This window comes from Triturus cristatus, chromosome 2_1 (assembly GCF_964204655.1).
Source record: "Triturus cristatus chromosome 2_1, aTriCri1.1, whole genome shotgun sequence".
Classification (NCBI taxonomy): Eukaryota; Metazoa; Chordata; class Amphibia; order Caudata; family Salamandridae; genus Triturus; species Triturus cristatus.
This window is the reverse complement of record NC_140581.1, coordinates 1,030,381,272-1,030,402,610: the sequence shown is the minus strand read 5'-3', so window position 1 is coordinate 1,030,402,610 and position 21,339 is coordinate 1,030,381,272. Positions and strand designations below refer to the sequence as shown.

Here is a 21,339-nt window from a genome sequence, read left to right as displayed (position 1 = left end):
ATTAGATAGGAATTTGCTAAATCAAAAGGCAAACGTTGTTTGAAAATCAATTGGGAATCATTACACAGTGTCCAGCCTTTTTCACATTTAAGATAAACTGTGTAATGTCCAGAAGTAACAGTAGGTCCATCATGGAAAATTATTGCAACAGTTACAAAAGTTTTTCCTGAAATTGATAATTGCTGTCCTGTAAACTTCTTTATTAAAGTATCCAATTTTGAAATATCAGCTCTACATCGTTGCATCATTAAAATTACATACTGTCCGTATTCCTTTAAAATTAATGTTGAAAACATGTCAGAATTACACTCACTACATTTCATGCTATGATTAGCATCTTTAACTAATTTTGCAAAAGTGACTGTTTTACTCTCTGGCAATGTCAAATAAATAAATCTTTCATTATCAACAATAGAGCCACATATATTATAACAATTATCACAACTATGTTCCCATTTATAAGAGAGACCAAAAAAAATGTCAATGGGAACTCCTTCTTCTTCCACTTCCTGAAGAAAATACATCAAAAATTCATGTGCATCTTGCTGTTCATTTTGAGAAAACTGTGTTCGTCCTGAACATACATCTAAAAGTTTTCTAATTTCAGTAGCACTTTCTATTTGAGTTTTATCTTTACTCAGCTTTTGAAAAAGGAGACTCAGCTCTGAACAGAATCTTTTTCCCTGATTTACTATTATCTGCTCTTGCAAACTTTTCAGATAAAATGCAACATTCAGCACTACATTTGCGTAGCAGTTGACACCAGAGCTATTTTCAAAATGACATCCTACAACCTGTTCTTCATTTTCCTTTTTCTTTTTGCTTGCAATTACATCACTCCTCTTTTTTTTCCTCTTCTCTACATCTTCATTACAGATATTCTCATTTTTTCTTTTACGAGAAACTACACGTTTCTCCAACACAGGATACTGACCTAAATGAGGAGCATAGCTTCTTCTTAATCTATTATACTCCTTTACACAGTTTGTATCAGCACTAACTTTTGAGTCATCAAAGTCTATCATGAATAAACCTGATAATGTTTTCACTCGTGACAAAGCTACATATGCCATACCTTCTTTGAACACAGTTGAACCAATGTTCACAAATGCACAATCTACAGTCAATCCTTGAGACTTGTGAATAGTTACAGCATATGCTAGAGAAAACGGAAACTGCTTCCTACGTACATATAAGTCTTTCACAAGCATAAAACGTACTGTACAACGACAAATATCTTTAACTTCTTCTATCTGATCAAATTTTATTTTTAAACATTCAACTCCTTCTTTTTTCTGGTAATTAATAAAACCCACAACTCTTCCCATCGCTCCATTAACTAAACCTTTTTCAACATCCAAATTTCTCCTTAAAAATACTCTACAGTTCATGCAAACATATAGATTTTTTTCTAATCCAGCTGTTTTGGAGATGTTCTTCTCTAGTGAGTCCAATTTATTTTTCAGTTTGCCTGTTACTGTGACACTAATTCTTCCATCCTCAATTTTGTCCACTGCTTCCAATTTCCTGATCTCTTCCTTTTCCAATTTCATAAGCTCCTCATTGAATATTGAGCATTCACGTAGAGTTGGCATTAAGCAGATGACACTTTTGTTTTCTGCAATGTTCTTGTATATCTTCTCTGCAACTATTTCTTCCTTTGGAAATAAATTATGTAGCAGCCGACTCTGTAATGTTTTTTTGCCAACTTCTGTGAGTAGTCCAATCCTGATATCTTTCAGAATACTTCCATATTCTTCATCGTTTGCTTGCCTCATATTAGTAGTAAGTTCCTTGTACTCAAAGAAGGACCAAATATTTGTATTTCCGATGCTTCCCAATGACTTCTTCGTGTCTTCATGTGTGACAGTATTAAACACTGGTTGTCCTTTAACTGGAGTAAGTTGCAAAAGATCTCCAAAAACTATGACGTGTTTTCCACCAAATAACATGTCATAGTCTGTCTTCAAAATTTGCTGCATTCTTAAATGCACAAAGGCAAGCATTAAGTTTGAAACCATGCTCACCTCATCAATAATGAGAACTTGCATCTTCTTCAATACTCTTGCAACTTCCAAGGATGCTTCTCCAGTTAGCTTGTTGAATTGTATTTTGTTCTCATGCTCCACTGGTAACATTAGCAAACGATGTAAAGTGATTCCTTTTATGTTATATGCTGCTAACCCAGTTGGAGCAGTAACCACACAAGACAAAGTAGAATCCGTTTTTTGCTTTAGGTAGCTTCTGATGACTTTTATTAGGAAACTTTTTCTAGTTCCAGCTTGTCCGCTTACATACATCCTGATTCGATGAAATGATGTGCATGAGCACTCTTTTTTTTCATGTAGAAATCCGTGATCAATTTTGTTTTTGATCTCTTCATAAATTTGTTGCTGCTCTTGATTCAGTTGTCTTTCCAAATTTTCTAAGTCTATAAATTCTTTTTGAGCTTGATTCATAGCCGTTTCCACTTCATTCATGGCTATTGATGCTTCATTTTCAATGATTGGTTGTCCTAGGGGATCTTGACTGAGTGTTCCTGAACTTTGGCTGTCCTGAGAACTATCTCTAGCGATTTCTGCTGCAATTGTAGTTTCCTGATCAATTTCTTCATTTAACATTTGCAGATAAGTTGAGAATGTACTGCATTGTATGCTGTCTTTGCAAGCATTAAAAGAATCTTCATAGCTCTGGAATTCTCCCAGTAGTTCATCCTCTGTACGCCATGGTTTAAACAACTGTAAAAGAGCCAAGTAGTAAAATTCCTTCTTGTCAGTAGTGTCGCAACTCAGCTTCCGGTGATTTATCAAACTTCCTTTTGTTTGCTTCACCAAACATCCTTCTTCACCAACGACTTTATATTTTCCATTATTGATGTCTTCTGTGGCTTTCCGTGAATAAATGTAGTTCTGCAGCACTTCATAGAGACACATGTTCTCCAGATGTTGACTTCTCTTGGGATAATATGTGTCCAACATGTTTGTTTTCAAAATATCTGTACTTTCTGGGTCATTCTCGGCCAAATATTCAATTTCTCCTACAGATTTCAGTACCCGATTTCTCATTGCTGCAAGGCCTAAACTTGCCCAAATTATTCTTCTTGACTTCGAGTAGAGACTTGCAGAAGATAACCTATCTGAACATTCGTAGGATCCAATTTCTCGATGCGATAACATCTTCAAACTGAAACTGTACAGCTTCTTACTGACAGTCTTCTCGTGAGAAATCTCTTCCCACATTTCCTTCAATTCTGTTTTTTCTGATTTCGTAATGTAAGACGTTACATATCGAGCAACAGCAATGGAATTGTCAGCTACATACTGTATATCCATGTTAGCGTTCCACATGGATAAAATGACTGGGTTGTAGTCATTTATATTTTTTGATTCTTCTTTTCTTTTTAGGTTGTAGGTATTCTTAGGTGATTTTCTTGTGATAGTATGTCTCACAGCTGACATAAAACTGTTGACTCTTCCATTTGAAAGAACAGGTCTAGGAAATCCAAATCGACATTTAGTGTAGTATTTTTCTTTGCTCTTGTATTTCCGTCGACAGTATTTTCCACACCGATGACTTTGGAAACGTAAAACTTGCTCCTTTAACTTGTTCTCTTCTGTGCTTTTTGGTATAGCACATGTTGCATATTCTTCAATGTAAGATAACACTGCTTCATCAGCATCTGTTACAAACTTTGGGGCATCCTTGATCCACAACAGCATATGAATATGAGGAGCACCTCTTGCCTGGTACTCTTTTCTCCAAAAGAAATCCACTACTTCTCCAAGGGGTGGATTTTTTTATTGCAGATGAAGGACATCATAGCCTCAAATCTATGATTGAAATATCTGCAAACATTAACCGGATCCAATGAGCACAGTTCTCCTGCTGTCTTGTATTCGATGTTTTTAATGTTTGAATTGGCCTCTCGTAGAAAATCCAGTAAATCATCCCAAGCGTACTCGGCACAGCTTAGGGTAAGGAACCATGTTGGTGTTCCTAAATTCCGTAACATGCATTTTAGTTCACCATGGCGTCGGTACCAATATTCATTTGTCCCACGCTGACAAGCCATCAGATTGATCAGTTGTGTTTCCAAATGATCATCTCGGTGCTGCACTTTCTCCATAAAATCCTTAGCAGACACATTTTGTAAATGTACTCCACTTTTTAAAATGTGATTTACTGCATAAGACAGTGCAGACAAGTCGCTTTCAAATAAAAGATGGAACAAATAAGGAATACTTTGTCGAAATCTGGGATCTTCAGCATATAGTCTTGTAGTCCGATACTCAGAAGCTGGAATCTGTTCTGGACGTTCATCGTATCGTCCTCCTTTTCCTTTAGGAAACAGCTGGGGAAAACATCGAGCTTCCAAGCTCTCCTCCCATACACTCACGGGAGTTCCTTTTGCTTTCTTCATCTGAAAGAGATCAATATTGTCTCCCATAACTTCTTTCGAATGAAGAGGATGTATGCTAAAATGTTCATAAATTTCTTCTTCCTTTGACTTGTCCACTTTTTCAATTTGTCCAGTTGGTATTTCTGTGTCTTCTTGTAAATCTTCTTCTTCTTCTTCTTCTTCTATATAAATTGATTCATACCATTTGTTATTTTTTTTCAAATACAAATTTGCTCTTTGTACTTTCCGCACATCTACCAGCTCCTGCCAAATCTTCTTATTCTTTGTAGGTACACCATTAACCAGAATAATTAATGGTTCAGTTTCCAAAGTATCCGCATCAATAGTTTCCATATTTTTTTTCAAATCCAAGGGCAAATACACCACTCTACCTTTTAAACCTCTCAGTAAATCTGAAGGAGGTAATTTACCAGTTTTGGGCTCCATACGTACTATGGTCTGGAACGGATGAACACATTGAATGAGTATAGACTCATATGTATTTAATTCAGAAAGTTCAGCAGGAATAGCATCCAATTCTAAATTATTATGTACAGCTCTGGTCGGCATTCTATTTTCCTCTAACTTGTTGTAACAGTATTTACAAATACGCTGATCTTCACCCAATTCAAAACAATTTTCTAGAAATATATATGTGGCAAAATCCTTCCACTTATAATTATCTTCATTTTCACTCTTTCTGTAGAGATCAACATTCCTAGTTTGTTTTCTATAATGAGTTCTGCGGCAACAAATACAAGTAAAATTTGGTCTTTCATTAGAGACTATTGCAAATTTTGTTATGTGATCATTAAATGTGTTACTTACAGAGGGTTCTACATTCTCTTCCACTTCTTCCTCATTTACTGTGTCCTTCTCTGCACTGTTTTGTTCAGGACCAAAGTAACAAAACTGAATTTCATCAACAACCTTCTCTACATCTGATACTGTTCCTCGGAACAGAGCCCTATTCAATTCATTTAACTTTATTGCTGGACTTTTGGCAAAATACAACCGTCTCACAAACTTTCTCATTTCAGTATGATGAACAGCCAGCATCCTAAAATGATGGAAAACACTATTGCACACTTTTCTAGATAGACAAGCCAGAGAATGACCCTGCAAACCAGTATTCTCTCTCACTCTGCATGGATCCAGACTTTGAAGCACCTTAATCTTCTGTTTTACACTTTTTTTACTATATTCTCTTAGAAACTCTCGAAATTTGTCAATAGATTCCTGACGCACAGTGCAAATACTACTACAATTCCAAGTGTACACTGGGGCTTTAGGACGTCTCCCCATTGCCTCATCTGCCATCACTTGTACCTCATCTCTTGGAACCATTATCTCCTTCTCCATTATGCAACCATTTGTTACTTCGTATGAACGACCTCTGGTGTCAACTGCATGCAGCAAACTATTACTTTGAAAATAGCTCTCTTCATTAAAAAAAGGTTCACTACTTGAACTATGCATCCACTTTCCTAAAAACACTTTACAAAAGTTTGTTCTGTTCACTACTCTTTTCCTTTTGCTATGTGATTTCAGTACATTAACCATTTTGTCTAATGTACGCATCCTATTCAAAATTAATATGAATAGTTTCCTTTTTAATTCTAATGCCTTTGCTGCAATGGCTTCAATTTCTTTTTTTCTCTTGTAATATTTTGCCTTTTGCTTATATTTCTTCACATCCTTTATCAAATTGGACATAACTCTTCTCTGAAACATTTTTCTACGTATCTCTTTAAACGCTGTTTTTCTGTTTATGTAAATCTTTTCAGTTGCAGAAGGTATATTTGCATTAACTAAATTCTCAATTTTTTCCTGTTCTGTTCGTTTCGTAACATTCTTTCCAGTACAGACATTTTGTACATTTTTCCTTGTTTTGAATATATTTTTAAGAAATTGTTTTTTCTGCTTACCAGAAGATTTTTTCTTTTTCCCAACATGAGCATCTTCTACTAACTTTGGTCCTCCAGTTGTCTTCAAATATAGTTTTTTTTTTAGCGTATTTTGAACTCTGGATTTTGTAGGCATCTTAAATTTTGTTCACTGCTCTTCAGCAATACCTGAAAAAAACTAAAAAAACAATTCCTTTATTGTATTTAAATATATTACTACATTTCTTTTCACAATAGTCACAAAACGAAATTTCTATGCCAATTTGAATGCACACTAACTGCTCTTTTTTTTGGGCAAGTGAAAATCACTTTTACAAACTCTCACATTATGAAACCACTTTTTTTGATTTATTTAAATGCACATGTCCAAACTGTTTTTTCAGACCACCACCATGTGTATTCTCGGTGACTGCCTACACTCCAGCAAGGGCAACCAGCCTTAGTGATGCTGAATGTATTTGCATTACAGACTGTAACCTGAAAACCCCACTCGCTTGTAAATACTGTGCATGATTATACATGGCAAGCACATGGGTGTGTGCTAAGAGTCTGCTTCTTCCCCCAAAAATTTGCTCCCCCTTTCCATCTAATGCAACTGTGAAATCACCAGAGCAATACGCAATAAATCTCTGCCTATAATTCCTCTCTGCACACAGAGTCATGTTTTCACATTAGTCCCAAAACGAAATTTCTTTGCCAATTTGAAAGCACACTTACTGCTCTTTTTTTTTTCGGGGCAAGTGAAAATCACTTTTACAGACTGACACATTATGAAACCACTTTTTTTGATTTATTTAAATGCACATGTCCAAACTGTTTTTTCAGACCACCACCATGTGTATTCTCGGTGACTGCCTACACTCCAGCAAGGGCAACCAGCCTTAGTGATGCTGAATGTATTTGCATTACAGACTGAAACCTGAAAACCCCACTCGCTTGTAAATACTGTGCATGATTATACATGGCAAGCACATGGGTGTGTGCTAAGAGTCTGCTTCTTCCCCCAAAAATTCGCTCCCCCTTTCCATCTAATGCAACTGTGAAATCACCAGAGCAATACGCAATAAATCTCTGCCTATAATTCCTCTCTGCACACAGAGTCATGTTTTCACATTAGTCCCAAAACGAAATTTCTTTGCCAATTTGAAAGCACACTTACTGCTCTTTTTTTTTCGGGGCAAGTGAAAATCACTTTTACAGACTGACACATTATGAAACCACTTTTTTTGATTTATTTAAATGCACATGTCCAAACTGTTTTTTCAGACCACCACCATGTGTATTCTCGGTGACTGCCTACACTCCAGCAAGGGCAACCAGCCTTAGTGATGCTGAATGTATTTGCATTACAGACTGAAACCTGAAAACCCCACTCGCTTGTAAATACTGTGCATGATTATACATGGCAAGCACATGGGTGTGTGCTAAGAGTCTGCTTCTTCCCCCAAAAATTCGCTCCCCCTTTCCATCTAATGCAACTGTGAAATCACCAGAGCAATACGCAATAAATCTCTGCCTATAATTCCTCTCTGCACACAGAGTCATGTTTTCACATTAGTCCCAAAACGAAATTTCTTTGCCAATTTGAAAGCACACTTACTGCTCTTTTTTTTTTCGGGGCAAGTGAAAATCACTTTTACAGACTGACACATTATGAAACCACTTTTTTTGATTTATTTAAATGCACATGTCCAAACTGTTTTTTCAGACCACCACCATGTGTATTCTCGGTGACTGCCTACACTCCAGCAAGGGCAACCAGCCTTAGTGATGCTGAATGTATTTGCATTACAGACTGAAACCTGAAAACCCCACTCGCTTGTAAATACTGTGCATGATTATACATGGCAAGCACATGGGTGTGTGCTAAGAGTCTGCTTCTTCCCCCAAAAATTCGCTCCCCCTTTCCATCTAATGCAACTGTGAAATCACCAGAGCAATACGCAATAAATCTCTGCCTATAATTCCTCTCTGCACACAGAGTCATGTTTTCACATTAGTCCCAAAACGAAATTTCTTTGCCAATTTGAAAGCACACTTACTGCTCTTTTTTTTTTCGGGGCAAGTGAAAATCACTTTTACAGACTGACACATTATGAAACCACTTTTTTTGATTTATTTAAATGCACATGTCCAAACTGTTTTTTCAGACCACCACCATGTGTATTCTCGGTGACTGCCTACACTCCAGCAAGGGCAACCAGCCTTAGTGATGCTGAATGTATTTGCATTACAGACTGAAACCTGAAAACCCCACTCGCTTGTAAATACTGTGCATGATTATACATGGCAAGCACATGGGTGTGTGCTAAGAGTCTGCTTCTTCCCCCAAAAATTCGCTCCCCCTTTCCATCTAATGCAACTGTGAAATCACCAGAGCAATACGCAATAAATCTCTGCCTATAATTCCTCTCTGCACACAGAGTCATGTTTTCACATTAGTCCCAAAACGAAATTTCTTTGCCAATTTGAAAGCACACTTACTGCTCTTTTTTTTTCGGGGCAAGTGAAAATCACTTTTACAGACTGACACATTATGAAACCACTTTTTTTGATTTTTTTAAATGCACATGTCCAAACTGTTTTTTCAGACCACCACCATGTGTATTCTCGGTGACTGCCTACACTCCAGCAAGGGCAACCAGCCTTAGTGATGCTGAATGTATTTGCATTACTGAGTCCAACCTCAAACCCTTAAACTATTCTTTTTTTTTCCAGTACACCTTAATTTATTGTGAAAACATAGTCCATATTATTTTACATGTTCCTCACATTTAAATTTCTCCCAAAACAGAAAATGATAAACGCAACTACAACAAAAACAATTTCCATTTCTATTATTCATTTCTTAAGTTACCACATACATCCCCTCTCAAACTGTAAACTCACCTTTAAAATTAGTTAGTTGTGAAAGAAATGTGACACTCAAACAGCAGATTATCAGAGCCAGGATCTCTGTTGTGTTCACCTCTCTCCTCTCAGCAGAACCAGATAATGGCAAACTTTTCCTCTATTTTTCCACACATATACATGTAAGTTTCAAATCTCAGTGCTTCCCCCTTTTTTTCAAATGTAATCACACATTTCTATTGGTTGAAAACCAACCCTTTTCCAAAAGTACCCTTCCCCCAACTTGACTTCTGCCTAGTACCCTTCCCCCAACTTGACTTCTGCCTGCTACCATAGCAACAGCTCATGGAACACTGCTGTGTTGAGTTAGGTCAGAAGTTCGCCAAACAATGTTTCAATTCCACAGAGCAAGAGTGCTTGACTTTTCAAACCTAACAGCAAATCCATAGTACTGTTCTTTGGTTACACATTTTTTTGTACCAATACAAAACATGCTTCTATTAATTTACACATACAGCCTAGTTTTTATTCTAGAATGGTATGAAACAGCCAATCAGTTCTTTTTGTTTTGAAAAAAATATGTATGCCTCCATTTCCAAACTGTCTTTCTTTTCATATTGCCATTCTACTGAAAGACACCTCCTGAGTGCATCCAGATCTCCTTTGAAGATGTTCACAGTGTGGATTGTAGGGCACAGCTATGTCTTCTGGAGTGAAAAGTTTGCAGAGAAAACCGATATGGTGAGAGACCTTGCTTTGCCAAATGTAGACATTAAATGGATTGGTCAGAGAGGGTTAAAGTGGCACCAATTGATGCCATTGGTGAAATCCTTCATGCAAATCCAACACCCTGACCTCATAATAGTGCACTGTGGTGGCAATGACCTAGGCACTTTGACTGGGGTAGGTCTGGAAAGGCTTATGAAGGACACCTTTGCACAACTGTTTTCACTTTTCCCTAAAACTGCCTTTGTGTTTTCCAACATATGCCAAAGGCAAAAATGGAACTGGTCCAATCATTTCTGTCCACAGATTGACAAAGCAAGAAAGCACGTCAACAAATCTGTTTCTGCTTTCCTCCGTGACTATGGTATGGGTGCCATTTACCACAACAACTTGCGTTATGACATGCAAGACATTTATAGAGGAGATGGTGTGCACTTCAATGATGAAGGGAACAGAGTCATCGGTACTTACTTGTAGGTACCACTAAAAAAATGACTTCATAAACACAACAGCTCTTTTTAGAGCTCCCTAATATCTAAACTCTTAAATCTGCTTTTCATTTATTTATTTTTATTTTTTTTACCGTACGCTTACCGTAAGCTTACCGTACGCGTACCCCGTGATTTTTTTAAAAATCAATAAATGTTTTTTTTGTACTTTTCTGTCCTTCTTTAACCCCCTTACAAATGTTAGGGGGTCTGTAACTCTCCTCATTGCCCCCTTTTCTTGTTTTCACTCTTTTTTTTCAGAGTGAAATACACAAAATGGCGGCCGCCGCTTCCTGGTTTCGGCCGATTCGAATGTTTACTAAGATCTAAGAGCCAATCAGAATCGCGCTCGCGCACGCCACCGTACGCTTACGGTAAGCGTACGGTAAGCGTACCGTAAGCGGGCTCAGATATATATATTGATTTAAAGGCTATTTTCTCAAAATCTACTGAACAGATTTACACCAAACCTACAAAAGGCACTTCCTTGACCTAGGGACTACCTCTCTGCCAAATTTCGAGTAATTCTGTTCAGCCGTTCGGGCTGTAGCTCGTTCTAAAGGTCCTATGGAAAAATGCATGGGAAAAACGCGTTTTGGGACCCCCCTTTTATCTCAGCCCCCGCTTGACGGATCCCCCCGAGACTTTCAGGGTAGGAGCGGAGCGTAGCGCCCCACCTATTTTGAGAAATTCGCGAGGATTCATCGACCGGCGCCAAAGTTATTCAAAATAGAATGTTGCGGATTTCCTATGGAAAAGGGGTCCTAACTATAACTACCTACTGGCGACCGCCAGTAGATAATATATATATATATATATATATATATATATATATATATATATATATATATATATATATATATATATATTCACTGAAAAAACCATAGGTTTCACACACGTTATAGTTAGGAATTAGCATTTAAAAAACCTTGCAAATTCACTGAAAAAACCATAGGTTTCAGACATGTTATAGTTAGCGGAAATTTTACTGATAAAAAACCAATGAAATTCCCCCGTTATAGTTAGTGCAGGCAACTATAACTCACGCGACCGCAATCTTCTGCTGATGCTAATACTGTATTTAGACACTTATTTGCCCATGTCTTCTTCCATAAATTTTTAGCTATACATATATTAGAAATATTTTTTTTTCATAAAGACACATATGTCATCAGCAGAAGATTGCAGTCGCGTGAGTTATAGTTGCCTGCACTAACTATAACGGGGGAATTTCATTGGTTTTTTATCAGTAAAATTTCCGCTAACTATAACATGTCTGAAACCTATGGTTTTTTCAGTGAATTTGCAAGGTTTTTTAAATGCTAATTCCTAACTATAACGTGTGTGAAACCTATGGTTTTTTCAGTGAATTTGCAAGGTTTTTTAAATGCTAAGTTACTTTACGCCATTCGTGGCGTGCACGCCCACTTAACGCAGTTCGTTCCGTGCGCGCACCGCGCGCCCACTTTACGCAGTTAGTGCCATACACGCAAGGTGGGCACGCAGTGCGCTACGCGCACCGCGTGCCCATGTTACGCACCGTGCGCACATGGAGGACATATTATGCGCTTCCTTGTGATAGGTAATCTGTTAAATTTAATTTGTAAGTGATGACAATAATATGCCATGCACAGCGAGTGTTTTTTTTTTTAATTAAAATTTTTAGCGTAAGCGCACCATACGCGTACGGTAAGCGTAATCGGCGAAATTTTCAAAAAATAAAAATTTACCGTTTTTGGCCTTTGAGGACTCAACTAACATGGCTATGTGCATGGGCGCTGTCTAAACAGCCCCTTTATATGTTTTTTGCCTTTATTTACATCCCCCCCCTCAGAGTGTGAGAGCGAAAATGGCGGCCGCCGCTTCCTGGTTTCGACCGATTCGAATGTTTACTTAGATGTAACAGCCAATCAGAATCGCGCTCGCGCACGCCACCGTACGCGTACGGTAAGCTTACGGTAAGCGTACCGTAAGCTGGCTCAGATATATATATTGATTTAAAGGCTATTTTCTCAGAATCTACTGAACAGATTTACACCAAACCTACAAAAGGCACTTCCTTGACCTGAGGACTACCTCTCTGCCAAATTTCTAGTAATTCTGTTCAGCCGTTCGGGCTGTAGCCCTGTCTAAAGGTCCTATGGAAAAATGCATGGGAAAAACGTGTTTTGGGACCCCCCTTTTATCTCAGCCCCCGCTTGACGAATCCCCCCGAGACTTTCAGGGTAGGAGCGGAGCGTAGCGCCCCACCTATTTTGAGAAATTCGCGAGGATTCGTCGACCGGCGCCAAAGTTATTCAAAATAGAATGTTGCGGATTTCCTATGGAAAAGGGGTCCTAACTATAACTACCTACTGGCGACCGCCAGTAGGTAATATATATATATATATATATATATATATATATATATATATATATATATATATATATATGCCAGCTCAGAGGTTGCCCTACGTATGAGAGGCACTCGGTTCACAGCGCTGAGGTGCAGGCCCTTCGTTAGGTATGGTCGGCTTGCGTGTGCAGGAAAATAAAAACAGTGGTTCCGTGCCTGACGCGTTTCGAAGTAAAGTCTTCTTCATCAGAGGCTTTGGTGGAATCATGACGTGCTCGGTCACTCCCTTCCTTTTATGTCCAATGTCACGCCCATAATTGGCAGCTCAGATGAGGCTGTGAGTTGCATTTCGGGAAAGGTAGTGCCGTGAATTATTTACCACAAATGGATGCACTGATTTGCTGTTAGGAGAATTTCAGGCACTGGATGTGCCCCTGCAGACGTGTCCGACCTCAATCCTGCGCTCTGAACCCACTGAAAGGATCGGTGAATACCATTCCTCGTGGCCCCCTTGCTTCATTTGCGGGGGTGGTGCACTCTCGGCGGCTGGGCCGCCGTCTGATATGTCAGCTCAGAGGTTGCCCTACGTATGAGAGGCACTCGGTTCACAGCGCTGAGGTGCAGGCCCTTCGTTAGGTATGGTCGGCTTGCGTGTGCAGGAAAATAAAAACAGTGGTTCCGTGCCTGACACGTTTCGAAGTAAAGTCTTCTTCATCAGAGGCTTTGGCGGAATCATGACGTGCTCGGTCACTCCCTTCCTTTTATGTCCAATGTCACGCCCATAATTGGCAGCTCAGATGAGGCTGTGAGTTGCATTTCGGGAAAGGTAGTGCCGTGAATTATTTACCACAAATGGATGCACTGATTTGCTGTTAGGAGAATTTCAGGCACTGGATGTGCCCCTGCAGACGTGTCCGACCTCAATCCTGCGCTCTGAACCCACTGAAAGGATCGTCAGGCACGGAACCACTGTTTTTATTTTCCTGCACACGCAAGCCGACCATATCTAACGAAGGGCCTGCACCTCAGCGCTGTGAACCGAGTGCCTCTCATACGTAGGGCAACCTCTGAGCTGACATATCAGGCGGCGGACCAGCCGCCGAGAGTGCACCACCCCCGCAAATGAAGCAAGGGGGCCACGAGGAATGGTATTCACCGATCCTTTCAGTGGGTTCAGAGCGCAGGATTGAGGTCGGACACGTCTGCAGGGGCACATCCAGTGCCTGAAATTCTCCTAACAGCAAATCAGTGCATCCATTTGTGGTAAATAAATGAGAGCACAGGCAGGCAAACCGATCGAAGCCGCAGTTACTTCGGAATCGGAGGTGACTAGCGCAGAACAATCGGAGGAGGAAGGCTCCGGCACCGCACCTCGACAGACTCAGCAACCTTCTTTTCACGAGGAGTTCGACCTTATCAGACAATCCTGGCTAAGAGGGGGGAAAGGTCGTCCCCCGGAGCAATCTGCAAACACAACCGCATCCAGAGGAGGGGCGGAAGGAAACACAAGGGCCGGAGCAAGAGGCGCCAGGAATCGGAGGGGACAATACAATCGGAAATAGAAGACAATCTGAACATCATCAACCTTTCACCCAGGATTTTGAGTACGGAAGAAGAAAAGGTACTCAAACTTGGTTTAACTTTTTGTCCCACTGGCTGCTATGAGTATACCCAAACGCGAATAGACTTATTTAAATTCATACGAAAATTAAAACTAATGAAATTTTTCAAACAAAAGAATCCCGCGCAACAAAGCGAGATGATCCAGAAAGGGAGACGGCTTGTAACAACAGAGCCAAGTGAAATGAGTGTTCGCGATTTGGAGACACTGGCAATTTTGGAGGAGCTGAGGGAAGAAAGCGGTTCCCAGTTACCCTCAGCAAAAGATAACCGGCAACTTGCAATAGAGATGGGAATAATTCAAGTGGGGGATAAAACCCCCTTCAGACCACCTTCACGTTTCCTCCCACAACTTCCTATGGATGCCATAGACATATTCTCGGAATCAGTGATTAAGGACCTCAAGGAACTCAGAAACAGAGAGGGAAGTTGCAAAAGCAAGAGTCAACGACAATGGAACTTATCCTTGAACCAGAGAAAGGCAATACAGAATTTACAACAAGATGCTTCTATAATTATAAAACCTTCAGATAAGGGCGGCAATGTCGTCATACAGACCTATACAGGTTATTGCAAGGAAGCTCTCCGTCAATTACAGGATGAAGCTAATTATGCCCTAACGACTGAAAAAGAATACAGGACCAGCATCCAGAATTATGCCAATTTGATTCAAAAGTGGTTCGAAAGAGGAACGTTGTCCAGGGAAGAATTATTGTTTTTACAAAACAAAAATCCAAAGATGCCTACATTTTATCATTTACCGAAAGTGCACAAAGACACAGTGAACCCACCGGGAAGGCCAATAGTGTCTTCAATTGGAGGTTTGACTGAGAATATGTCCAAATTAATTGATTATTTCTTAGCACCTTTGGTTGTTCAGACAAGCTCTTATACGAGGGACACTAAGGACTTTCTGAAACAAATGCAGGGCATTACATGGGAAAATGATTTCCTAATGATAACTATGGATGTTTGTAATTTATACACGAGCATAAAACATCAAGATGGTTTGATGGCCGTGAAATTCTTCTTGGGGCAACGACCAGCGAGGTTTCTAGATCATAATGAAATGCTACTGGAGTTTATTGATTTTTGCTTGAACAATAACATCTTTGTTTTCCAAGATCAGAGGTATCGACAGACGATGGGTACTGCCATGGGCACCTGCTTCGCCCCCAGCTACGCGAATCTTTTTGTAAGCTGGTGGGAGAAGCAGGTAGCCTGGGCAGATGACAACAGTATTTGGGTGGACCAAGTTGTCTGCTGGCGTCGTTACATTGACGACCTCTTCATTATTTGGAAGGGGTCTAAACAATCAGCAGAAGAATACATCACTGCTCTCAATGTAAACAGCCTTAACTTACGATTTACCCATGAAATTAGTGACAAGGAAATACACTTTCTAGACATAAGGGTTTTTGTCAAGGCCGGGATGATTCAGACATCATTGTATAGGAAGACTACAGCAGGCAACTCTATTTTGCATGGCGGGAGCAGCCATCCGAGAAACTTGATAGGTAGCATACCGTATGGCGAGTTACTACGTATCAAGAGGAATTGCTCAATGGATGATGATTTTGACCAAGCAGCTAATGACAGCGTTAGACGCTTTAGAGCTAGAGGATATTCACAAAAGGTATTGAATGAGGCACAACTGAAAGTAAAGGAAGTGACAAGACTAACCTTGTTAGAAGACAGTCCCAAAAAGAAAGATGAGGCAGGAAGCTTAAGATTAATTACTACTTATACCTCATCAGCAATGAGGATAAGGCAAATATTACGAAGACACTGGAGGATTCTCAGAATGGATACTACTATAGGCAGTTCTCTGACTGATTATCCTCAGATTACTTTTAGGAAATCAAGATCCCTAAAAGATCTATTGGTACAGAGTCATTTAAAGAAACCATCTGTTTCCACCTTGGGATTGGGGGACCTTCAAGGTTCATTTCCCTGTCGGAAGTGTAAGGCGTGCCAGGCAAGTAAAAAGACCATCATGTACACCATTCCGGGATGTGAAATCCCAAAAAAGATCACTAAATTTATAACTTGCACTACACCTTTTGTGGTATATTGCCTCGAATGCCCCTGCAACTACCGCTATGTAGGTAGTACGGTTAATGCGGTTAAGATGCGCATCCTAGAACACCAAAGGGCAATTGCAAACAGAGATGTTAATTACCCAGTTGCACGACACTTTGCCTCTCACCACAATAGTGACAGAACTCTCCTCAGCTTCTTCAGTCTAGACTGTATACCTAAAGATATCAGAGGTGGAGAAAGGGAGAAAGCTCTGAGACGCCTGGAATCCAGGTATATTATTGAACTCCAAACAGAAACACCTGAGGGGCTGAATTCAGGGGAGGAATTAATTACTCACTTATGAAAAACTATTTTTGTCACTGTGTTCCAAAATTTGAGCTGAATAGAAATCAAGGAATAACTGTAAAATGTGTACAAGTATGATCAATGAAGTAATGAGCTGTCTCGTTTAAAGTGTATTAATGATAATGTGAACACACAATCTGAGAGTATGCCCATACAGGGCTTTATATTAACAGAATACGATGAGAATGAGATACCTCATTGAGAAAGAATTAATGAATTGAAACATGCAATTTAAAATCAAGATATTGAATGAATTATAAGTTTAATTTGATTACAAAGAATGTATACTATGAATGAAATGTTTTTTTGCATGTTCAAAGATGGCGACCAAAGTTACATGGTACTGGTCCCTCATTTATGTTTATAGAATGAGTTAAAAGTCAATTTCCGTTTTGAACGCGAGCCGACACTGACGAAAGCTACGGCTGAAACGCGTCTGTTGCACTAATAAATCCGAATTGGGATTCAAAATCTAACCGGAGTGCTGGTCCTTTGTTCTGGTTGTGGAACTTTGGAGCGTTATATATATATATATATATACATATATACATATACATATATATATATATATATATATATATATATATATATATATATATATATATATATATATATATATATATATATATATATATATATATATATATATATATATATATATATATATATATATATGCCAGCTCAGAGGTTGCCCTACGTATGAGAGGCACTCGGTTCACAGCGCTGAGGTGCAGGCCCTTCGTTAGGTATGGTCGGCTTGCGTGTGCAGGAAAATAAAAACAGTGGTTCCGTGCCTGACGCGTTTCGAAGTAAAGTCTTCTTCATCAGAGGCTTTGGTGGAATCATGACGTGCTCGGTCACTCCCTTCCTTTTATGTCCAATGTCACGCCCATAATTGGCAGCTCAGATGAGGCTGTGAGTTGCATTTCGGGAAAGGTAGTGCCGTGAATTATTTACCACAAATGGATGCACTGATTTGCTGTTAGGAGAATTTCAGGCACTGGATGTGCCCCTGCAGACGTGTCCGACCTCAATCCTGCGCTCTGAACCCACTGAAAGGATCGGTGAATACCATTCCTCGTGGCCCCCTTGCTTCATTTGCGGGGGTGGTGCACTCTCGGCGGCTGGGCCGCCGCCTGATATGTCAGCTCAGAGGTTGCCCTACGTATGAGAGGCACTCGGTTCACAGCGCTGAGGTGCAGGCCCTTCGTTAGGTATGGTCGGCTTGCGTGTGCAGGAAAATAAAAACAGTGGTTCCGTGCCTGACACGTTTCGAAGTAAAGTCTTCTTCATCAGAGGCTTTGGCGGAATCATGACGTGCTCGGTCACTCCCTTCCTTTTTTGTCCAATGTCACGCCCATAATTGGCAGCTCAGATGAGGCTGTGAGTTGCATTTCGGGAAAGGTAGTGCCGTGAATTATTTACCACAAATGGATGCACTGATTTGCTGTTAGGAGAATTTCAGGCACTGGATGTGCCCCTGCAGATGTGTCCGACCTCAATCCTGCGCTCTGAACCCACTGAAAGGATCGGTGAATACCATTCCTCGTGGCCCCCTTGCTTCATTTGCGGGGGTGGTGCACTCTCGGCGGCTGGTCCGCCGCCTGATATGTCAGCTCAGAGGTTGCCCTACGTATGAGAGGCACTCGGTTCACAGCGCTGAGGTGCAGGCCCTTCGTTAGATATGGTCGGCTTGCGTGTGCAGGAAAATAAAAACAGTGGTTCCGTGCCTGACGATCCTTTCAGTGGGTTCAGAGCGCAGGATTGAGGTCGGACACGTCTGCAGGGGCACATCCAGTGCCTGAAATTCTCCTAACAGCAAATCAGTGCATCCATTTGTGGTAAATAATTCACGGCACTACCTTTCCCGAAATGCAACAAACAGCCTCATCTGAGCTGCCAATTATGGGCGTGACATTGGACATAAAAGGAAGGGAGTGACCGAGCACATCATGATTCCACCAAAGCCTCTGATGAAGAAGACTTTACTTCGAAACGCGTCAGGCACGGAACCACTGTTTTTATTTTCCTGCACACGCAAGCCGACCATACCTAACGAAGGGCCTGCACCTCAGCGCTGTGAACCGAGTGCCTCTCATACGTAGGGCAACCTCTGAGCTGACATATCAGGCGGCGGCCCAGCCGCCGAGAGTGCACCACCCCCGCAAATGAAGCAAGGGGGCCACGAGGAATGGTATTCACCGATCCTTTCAGTGGGTTCAGAGAGCAGGATTGAGGTCGGACACGTCTGCAGGGGCACATCCAGTGCCTGAAATTCTCCTAACAGCAAATCAGTGCATCCATTTGTGGTAAATAATTCACGGCACTACCTTTCCCGAAATGCAACTCACAGCCTCATCTGAGCTGCCAATTATGGGCGTGACATTGGACTAAAAGGAAGGGAGTGACCGAGCACGTCATGATTCCGCCAAAGCCTCTGATGAAGAAGACTTTACTTCGAAACGCGTCAGGCACGGAACCACTGTTTTTATTTTCCTGCACACGCAAGCCGACCATACCTAACGAAGGGCCTGCACCTCAGCGCTGTGAACCGAGTGCCTCTCATACGTAGGGCAACCTCTGAGCTGATATATATATATATATATATCTCCATTGGCTATTTTTGAATTATATACTACAAGTCCCAGTATACACTTCGTACGCACATGGGTGTGTATGAGAGGGTGTATATTATTTAAAGATAGCCAATGGAACTGTGTCTGCCAACAGAACAAAGAGATTGTTGTGACCTGTGATCAAGATCTCACACGACCGAAACTGGTCGGAATTGTGCAGCTGCTGATGGAGAAAAAAAGCCTCACCTTGTCCAGTTCGGTAGTGCAGTCTTTTCTTTTTCCATAAAGAGAAGTTGTCTATATATAGAACGAAGGCCTGCTGCGCTGCCCTACGGCAAAACCTCATAAATAAGGCCCCCTGGTTTTAAACCTTGCAGAACAATAGAGCCCAAAGTTGCACCTCACTGATGAGAGCCGGCACGGATGAAACATGTCTGGGGTGGCTTGAGGTCCAGATCAAATGGTGCTGGTGTAGCAGTTTGGGCTGAACTGTGCTTTGTGGCAAGACCAAGACATTTTAGTAAATGTTTGACCTCTATCACTAATGTACAATGTGTTCGAAAAAGCCAGAATGGAATGCTTCCCTACTTAACAATCCTTCCAACATTTTTTGTTTTTCTCATTTGTTTATTGAGCACCTTTAATATATCTGTGATGCATGCAAATTACTAAAAATAACTGATGATATTCTATAGCAATTTAATGAAATTCCTTGGTATTAGGTTGCCAATGAGAAAAATCTTCTCCAGACCAGCAAGAAGAAGTGGGAATTGCCAAGGACAGATGTTCGCTTGCCTGAGCTCGGCCACAGCCACCTTCCAGAACTGAAAGGGGCCGAGGGTATGTTTCTCCTGTCTATGTTTTTTTTGTAGTTTTGTTTATTGTCATTTTCTGTAAGGAAATATCTTTGAATTGGTATAAAATCCATGATATGGCACCAAGGTCTGATTTGACATGTCCTCAAAGTTTCTAAAATTCTGTTACAGATATAACTAGATTTATCATGCCCAATGAATTTCTATTTTCCTGCAGTTCGAAATTTGAAATTGCTAAAGAAGGAGAACAGGATAGCATCAGAGTCTCGTATCCCATCCCTTGCTACGCTTGACCTTCACAACCCCAGCATGGCACTACAGCAGGTAAGAATCTCGAGCTGGTGCTGCCTTGAATGGGATAGATGAGGCTGTCCCTGCATGCAGGCCCACTCCCCCTGTGATATGCACCATCAATGAATCCAATCTAGCTAATTCGGAATTCCTCTGGGAATCCTGTACTTAATATTACACATGTTAGACTGTGCCGCCATTGCGGGTTCCAATTTCAGGTCCAAAGGCCTTATACTATTGCGCTATACAAGACATAGACTGGAGGCACCAATCCAACTTCTATCTTGCTTGCCATATGAATTTGCTTGATCCACAACATTAGGGTTGTGTGCACGTTCCTTATTCACTCACCAGGCAGTCATGTTAACTCTTGACTGGCCATCAGTGATCCTCCATGAAAATTTGCCAGGACAAACAATGTTCTATTCCAGTTGATGCAAATTTCCATCAAGGCACAGCGTGTTTCAAATCCAGGGTGCAATAAGAAGTATTTGCAACCTAAACCAGACCTCTCAGGCTTAAAGACGAAGGAGGAACTCATAAATTCCACCATATTGTGAGGAAAGGTTCATGCAGGCCCTAAGGTTCCACTCTTCTCCCCCTAAAATAACTCTAGAAGGTAGTGGTTAACAGTACAGTCCTGGCCTCTACTATTTTAATGCTTTTTTTCTTTATTCAGGCTGATTTAGAGCTTGGAGGTAATTGAAAATCCTCCAGTTGCTGAAGGATAATGGAAAGAAAGAATACAATCCAGTGGCTGAATTCCCTGAATTATGCGGTTATTATTGTAGAGAAAATTCCACTGGTGGATTGCACTTTGTATTTAGAGCTCACTCCAAACTCTAAATAAGGACCTAAGATTGTCCTTTAGATCCTGGAAGGTGCCTGTTAGCTCACCATGTCAGTGGAGGCCATGGCCTGTGCTTCACTCCTGAGGCCCACCC

At 40.6% G+C, this 21,339-nt stretch overlaps 1 protein-coding gene across 1 annotated transcript in view; it reads left to right on the top strand.

Annotated features, from left to right (window-relative positions):
- Positions 1-21,339, top strand: part of CDKL2 (cyclin dependent kinase like 2) — a 477,181-nt gene that overhangs the window by 442,583 nt on the left and 13,259 nt on the right. The window contains exons 11-12 of the mRNA XM_085635210.1: positions 20,012-20,129; positions 20,322-20,428. Coding sequence (XP_085491336.1) covers positions 20,012-20,129; positions 20,322-20,428 — 225 coding nt within the window. The remainder of the gene's footprint in view (positions 1-20,011; positions 20,130-20,321; positions 20,429-21,339) is intronic.